This window comes from Echinops telfairi, unplaced genomic scaffold, assembly GCF_000313985.2.
Source record: "Echinops telfairi isolate 266 unplaced genomic scaffold, ASM31398v2 ScPeMD7_7469;HRSCAF=8507_0, whole genome shotgun sequence".
Taxonomy (NCBI): domain Eukaryota; kingdom Metazoa; phylum Chordata; class Mammalia; order Afrosoricida; family Tenrecidae; genus Echinops; species Echinops telfairi.
Genome location: NW_022111372.1, coordinates 41,929,934 through 41,937,053, shown reverse-complemented (window position 1 = coordinate 41,937,053; position 7,120 = coordinate 41,929,934). Strand labels below are relative to the sequence as shown.

At 49.6% G+C, this 7,120-nt stretch overlaps 1 protein-coding gene across 1 annotated transcript in view; it reads left to right on the top strand.

Moving 5' to 3' along the window:
* The first annotated feature begins 333 nt into the window (after window positions 1-333).
* TRIM17 (tripartite motif containing 17) overlaps window positions 334-7,120 on the top strand; it is a 12,103-nt gene continuing 5,316 nt past the window's right edge. Inside the window, exons 1-4 of the mRNA XM_045284828.1 lie at window positions 334-378; window positions 1,790-2,486; window positions 4,163-4,258; window positions 5,767-5,997. Coding sequence (XP_045140763.1) covers window positions 2,058-2,486; window positions 4,163-4,258; window positions 5,767-5,997 — 756 coding nt within the window. The 5' untranslated portion in view covers window positions 334-378; window positions 1,790-2,057. The remainder of the gene's footprint in view (window positions 379-1,789; window positions 2,487-4,162; window positions 4,259-5,766; window positions 5,998-7,120) is intronic.

Genomic DNA, 7,120 nt, shown 5'->3' with positions numbered 1-7,120 from the left:
GCCCCCGGCTGCCTCCACACCCCCTTTGCAAACCTCTAAGCCCTCCCCGACGCCCAGGCCACTCCCAGCTGACGCCACAAAGCCCCGCCCTTCCACCGGGCCCTCAATTGGTCTGGGCGGCTCAGTGGAACAAACCCAGCTTTGCAGAGCCTCACCTCGCAGGTCTTGCTTAGCTTGGTTGGCCCAGTGGGCCTTACTCAGTGGTGCCGCGGCTCCTGCTCTCTTCTGGCTTCCGTGCCTGTTTCACCCATCCCTTGAGGAAGAGGCTCTCCGTCCGAGGACGAGGGCACATCCCAGACACGATGGACGGATGGCAGCGTGATTGCTGGCTTTTCTCCAGCCCGGTGCTGTGCTGTTTCGTCTAAATCTCATGTCAAGGTACCCGGCTCGCCTGCCATTGTAAAACTGAGCTTCTTCACCCTTACTCCACCTTTTTCAGCCTCTGAAGACGTGTATAAATTTGAGTCACTGATGACTATAAACCAGAGATGATTATAAATCATAGATGACTATAGACAAATCAACTAATTTGGCCCCTGTGTTTCACAGAAGAAATATTGTAGGGAATGCAAGTAGCCTGCCCTATGCCATTACCTGGAAGGGGCGGGCCCAAGTGGCTAGAAAGGCTTCCTCCCCTCTCTGCATGGGCTTCTTCCCTACAGGTGGGGCAGGGCCACCACACTCCTGCCATGGTCATTTTCTCAAGAACATCGAGTTGATTCCGACTCAGCGCGACCCTATAGGACAGGGAGGAACTGCCTTTGTGGGCTTCCAGAGCTGTAAATTTTCACAAGAGTAGACAGGCTCATGTTGCTCCTACATTTGGGCTGGTAGTTTTGAACTGCTGGCCTTATGGTTAGTAGCCCCACACATGACCCACTACACCACCAGGGCTCCTCTTCCCTGCCTCACACTTCCTGCAAATTAAGTAAGAGAGCTTGCATTAAATGCTATGCAAGCAACGTTCTTGATAAAATTAACTGATGGTATAGAGACTCCAGGATGTCTGAAAACGTGGTTGGCACCGGCCATCAAAATGTTGTTAGAGACCATGCAGGCAAGTCCCACTCAGGGCCAGTCCCGCACGTCTTTCGCAGTTGTGATGCTTTGAGCCTACTGTTGCAGCCACTGCATCAATCCATCGCATTGAGGGTCTTCCTCTTTTCCACTGCCCCTCTACTTTACCAAGCACGATGTCCTTCTCCGTGGACTGGTCTCTCCTGACAACATGTCCAAAGCACATGACTCAATCTCATCATCTCTGCTTCCAAGGAGCATTCTGGCAGTACTTCTTCTAAGACAGATCTGTTTATTGTTTTGGCACTCCATGGTACTTTCAATATTTTTTGCCAACACTATAAATGCACCATGACCTCTTCTGTCTTCCTTATCCAATTTTCAACGCAGATGAAGCAATAGGTACTCACTGCTATGGAGTCTATGCTGACTCATAGCAACCCTATAGAACAGGATAGAAGTGCCCCTGGGGGTTTCTGAGACTAACCCTTTGCAAGAACAGAAAGTCTCCTCTTTCTCCCGAGGAGCAGCTGGTGGTTTCAAATCGCTGACCTTGCAGTTAGCAGCACAATGCGGAACCACTACACCACCAGGGCTCCTTCTGTAAAGGGAGAGAATGTATGTATATAGAGTGCTTGTGGTTTAGAAGTTATTTCCAAATATATTATCCAATTTGGTCCTATTAACAGCCCTTTGAAGCTGGGGGGGGGAGGGTTTTTAGCTCCATGACTTAAGGTCAGATCCCATATCTTGTGTGTCTTTTCCTACACAGGCACCTCACTCTCCAATGGAAGAGCGTCTGTTTTCCTTTGTTACACGGGAGTTTCTTAGAAGCATGTGTGTCTCTGATTGAAGAGGCTAAAATGACAAATACCAACCCCAATTTTTCCACCTTCATAAAATGTACAGCACCTGGGATAAAGCCACGGAGCTCTCTGAACAGTGTCTGCTTAGACATTTGAGAAGAAACGGCTCACTTCAAATTCCCTCTGGGAGGCACTTAAAGCCAAACAAATCACTTGGTTTCTTATCCAGCAGCCATGGATGCTGTGGAACTTGCCAGAAAGCTTCAAGAAGAGGCCACCTGCTCCATCTGCCTGGATTACTTCATAGATCCGGTGATGACTGCCTGTGGCCATAACTTCTGCCGAGAGTGCATCCAACTGAGCTGGGAGAAGGGGAGAGGGAAGAAAGGGAGACGGAAGCGGAGAGGTTCTTTCTCCTGTCCTGAATGCAGGGAGATGTCCCCACAGAGGAACCTTCGGCCGAACCGCCTGTTGACCAAAGTGGCTGAGATGGCCCGTCTGCACCCCAGCCTCCAGAAGAGGGACCTGTGTAAGATACACCAGGAACTGCTGAAACTGTTCTGCCAGGACGACCAGAGCCCCATCTGTGTCGTCTGCAGAGAATCCCGGGAGCACCGGCTCCATACGGTGTTCCCCATTGATGAGGCCACCCAAGATTACAAGGTGGGCTCCACCCTTGAGGGTCGGGTATGTTGTAGGGAGAGGGGGATTTATCAGTGAGGGCATGCGAACCACTGCTGTAACAAATAGGCCTCAATGTGAACAACAGCACAGTGGAAGTTTTCTTTTGATCACGGAACAGAACCAATGGGTGTCAGGTTGGCATGCGACCTTGCCTCCAAGATTATTCAAGAGTTGTCTTAGTTGCTATGCCATAGGTCCCCAAACTTATTTAGCCTACCACCCCTTTTCAGGAAAAAAAAATTTTTTTACTCAGCGCCCCTCCCCGCCAGCAATTAGTTTTGTGCTATAGCCCATAATCCATGAAGTTTTGCACTAGATCATTCCAGTGCCACCAGGGAGCAGTACTGACCACTGTGGGAGACACCATAGGACAGGAATACGCCAAGTGAACTGAAGAACTTTAAAGAAAAGACGTATTTTCTTCCAGTTCTGGAGGCCTTGTTGATTCCTTGGCCCACAGATCTTCACATGACATCTCTATTCCGATCTGTTTCTGTGGTCATTTCTGTGCTGTGGTCTTTTTATAACTCATAAGCGATTAAGCTGAGGATCTATCGTATCAGCATAAGAAAAGAAACCCCTTATTTCCAAATAGGATCACATGCAGAAGTATCACTATGGGTTAGGATTCCAAAACACATTTTGGAGGGACACACTTCACTCCAGAACCTGCAGAGAGGCCATAAACATGTTGCGTGGTCAGACACAGGCCGTTCCAACTTAAATCCTAGGAAGTGCAAGGCAAGTCACATTGCTTGGTTGGGAGGCGGCCACCAAGTGGGTGAGCATGCATGTGATCCAGTATGTGACAGTGTGTGTCAAGGGCTACAGTTTCGGGAAAAGGCACCTTTGGGTGGGCCTGAACCTCTCACCTTTAGCTACCAAGTACATTAATGTTTAACTACGTATCTGGGACCCCATGAGATTCTGGGCACTTGGAAAACAATGATAACAATAATCTCCTGAGAGAGCCAACTAGATTCAACCAGTATAGTACATTAGCATCACCAACATTTTGAGAAAGTCGGATTGCTGATGCATCTCCACAGTTGCTAACTCAGCATGGCTAGATGGGATCCAATAATTGGATTTCCACAAAGTTCCTAGGGACACCTTGAAGTTGGTCTGGAAAACCACACCTGAGGAACCATTGAAACATCCCAGGTCTTTTTGTTGATGCAAATTTTGTGGTTGACACCGACTCTTGGGGTCTAGATGAGGGCCAGCACCGTTCAGGAGGCCAGTCCCCGTGAGGGGAGGATGGAAGGGAGAGAGCAGCGCTGTGGAGGTAGGGACTGTTCTCATGCTTTGCATCATGTGAATTAACTAAAGAGATTTGATTTGTCTTACCCTCAGTGTAGGAGTCATTTCAGATCAGTGCCTTTGAGGGCCATGCCCAGGCCCAGCTGTGCCTAGGAAATTCATCAAAATGGAAGAGTTGCTCTCTTGCATCTACTGGTTCATCTCACCAGACAGAGAGCTCACCTGCTCACAGAGATCGAGGCCCCTGTTGGCCCAGACTCCTGGCCACTGTGACCTCACCTTCTAGGGGACCTCTTGAGGTGGTATTGGTGGGATGTAGCTGTGGAAGAATGAAAGTCAGATGGGGGGGTGGATCCACCATCCTCACATGCTGCCATTTGGGTGTCTTCTAGGTGAAGCTGGAGCAAAACATAGACTACCTGAGAGAGGAAATGATGAAGACCGAGGAGGCACTGACCAAAGAAGACAAGACGATGAAAGAGTGGCAGGCAGGTGTCTGCTTCATAGGGCGCTCAGCAGCTCCGAGGACAGGAAGGCCTGGGGCTTGGAATACGTTCTGACCAGGCCAAAGGGGTTGGTTGGAGGGATAAGGGGCTTCTCTACCACCCTGTGGACTGGGCCTATAAGACACCAGCACTCCCTGAGGCTTGGTGTCTACACACGCTCTTAGAGCTTGCGGCTATTCTCACCACCTCAGTTTTCACAAAGATCCCTAACTTTGAGGTGGGAATTACAGTTAATGGGTGGTAAAAGGGGACCTCAGAAAGTTGATTCAAAACCAAGGCTCAGCCCAGACAGGCTATTGTAAAAATGGTTGGCAGGCTCTGCGAGTCTTCAGGGTTTAGGCCACTGCGCTGCTTCCTTAGAGCTCGCGTCATAAGATACCACAAAGTGGGCAGCTTTAGAAAATGGGGTTTCTTTTCTCACAGCCCGAGAAGTGAGAAGTCACTCAAAATTCAGGGCAGCTGCAGGGCCCGGCTCGCCTTCTAGGAAGAGATCTGTCCGTGTCTCCTCCCGTTCCTGGTAGCTGCAGATGTTTCTGGTTTCTGGCCTGTAGACAGATCCTCCCATGGTATCTTCCCCATGTGTGTGAGCCTGTCTCCTTGCCAGTTCCTTTTACAAAACACCACTCAAAAGGGATTAGGATCAAAACCCTGCTTCCGTAATATCTTTAAAAGAACAACAAAAACTACATTTCCCCAGAGTCACAGGCACAGGTCCCTCACGCTATCATTTTGTGGTTTTTTTTGGTGGTGGTGGTGGTGGTAGTAGCGGCATTCAGTCCACTTCAACCATTTTTAGAGTACGTGGGGGAAAAGTGGACTCCCGTCACTGCCCCTGCTATCTCACGCTCCCCTTCTCCATTTCTTGGGCCCCTTCCTCTCCTGGTCCTTCTGGGGACCTTTCTGGGAAGAGGAACTTGTGGTAGCTTTGAGTGTGGAAGCACCCAGGACAGAAACCTCTGGTGGCTCTTCTGAGTTTCAAAGAAGAGATGACACCCCTGGAAGGAGGAGGAAATGGGTCCTGAAGCTCCAAAAAAAATGATTCTCTACATGGAACATTCTGGGCCTCTGGTTTTTGCCTTCAGGCCTTATTTGTGTCTTTGCTACATTGACCTGTGTCAGAATTCCTAGTTTGCACTTTCTGGTTCCCACTTGTGGTGAGAGATGCATCGTTAGGCTTCCTCAGCTCTCTAAGATAAGGAATGTTCCAAGAGACAAAAACTCAGGAAATTGTCTCTTTGAATATTACTCCTTGGATTACTTTGCAGTTATCAAGTTAGGGGACCCTGGGAGACCTCTACCATATCCCTGGCTCCAAGTTCAAATCCCTAATTTGGACCAGTTTTTCATCAGAAGGAGGTAGCTGATCATGTACTGGCGACTCTTAGACTGGCCACTCCAAGAGCAGGCCCTGCCCAGCTACAAGTCAAGCAGGGAAGAGCCAGAAGGTGGCAGGTCTAGGAGCTGAGGGGACACCACCCCTGTCTCACCAGGATGAGGTGAAGAATCGGAGAGACCGCATCGTGATGGAGTTTGAGAAGATGTGCGTCTTCCTGGCTGAGGAGGAGCAGCGCCTCCTCCAGGCCCTGAAGAAGGAGGAGGATGAGACAGTGGAGAAGCTGCTGGAGAACAAGGCCATTCTGGACCAGCAGAGTAGGTCCTTGGAGATGCTACTTCTGGAGCTGGAGGACAAGAGGGAGCATTCAGCTCTGCAGATGCTGCAGGTGAGGGGATGGTGCCCCCGCCCCAGAGGAAGGGCTGTGCCCTTAGGGGTGGAAACAGGCCAAAGATTGCTAGTCCTTTTGGAACCAGGTGCCGGACTATTCACCAGCTTTTGCTTGGATGCTTTGTGACCGCAGCACATCTGTGAGGCCTAGGATGTAGGGATACAGTAACATTTCCCAGCATTGAGATGCGACCAGTGTACCAGGGTATCGAACTTGCTGGGCTAACAAGGAGTGGCTCAAACTCAACTGATATATGCTTTTCAGTGGTGGTTTCATTCCGGCCCCTAGGGATTTGTGGCTGAAATGTGAAAGGACCCCCCTGCTAGGCGGGCATACACAGCGACATTGGCAGGAACTAGTCACATGGGCAGACCTTGGCGAGGGCACTGGGGAGGGCTCCATCCGTTAGCAAGCAGTGGGCCTGCACCTTGGGCCTACTGGAAGATCCCAGAATGATTTTGTCCTGAAACTTCGCTACATCCAAATTTCTTAGACAGGTTGTTGTTGTTTGGTACTGTCGAACAGGTTCCAATTCAGAGCGACCCTATGCATAACAGAAGGAGAGAATGCCCGGTCCTGCAGCATCCTCCCAATGTTCCTGTGCTGGAGCCCACTGTTACAGCCACTGTGTCCCTCCATCTTCTTGAGGGCCTTCCTCTTTTTCACAGTCCCTCAGCTTTACCAAGCATGACATCCTTCTCTAGAGACTGGCCTCTTCTGACAACATGTCCAAAGTATGTAAGGCAAAGTTTTGCCATTCTTGCCAAAAAGGAGCATTCTGGCTATACTGCCAACCAGGTGTGCCCACAGTACTTTCAATATTCTTCACCAGCACCATGATTCAAATGTATTGATCCTTCTTTGGTCTTCCCTATTCACTGTGAAACTTTCACTGCATAGGAGACAATAAAAAATACCATTGCTTGGGTCAGGAGTACCTTAGTCCTCAAAGTAACATCCTTACTCTTCAACCTTTAATAAAAAGAGACCAGAGGATGTACACTGGTACAGAGAGCAACTGGAAACACAGGGAATCCAGGACAGATGACCCCTTCAGGACCAGTGGTGAGAGTGGTGATGCCTGGAAGGAATGTGGGATGGAAAAGGGGAACTTCTTACA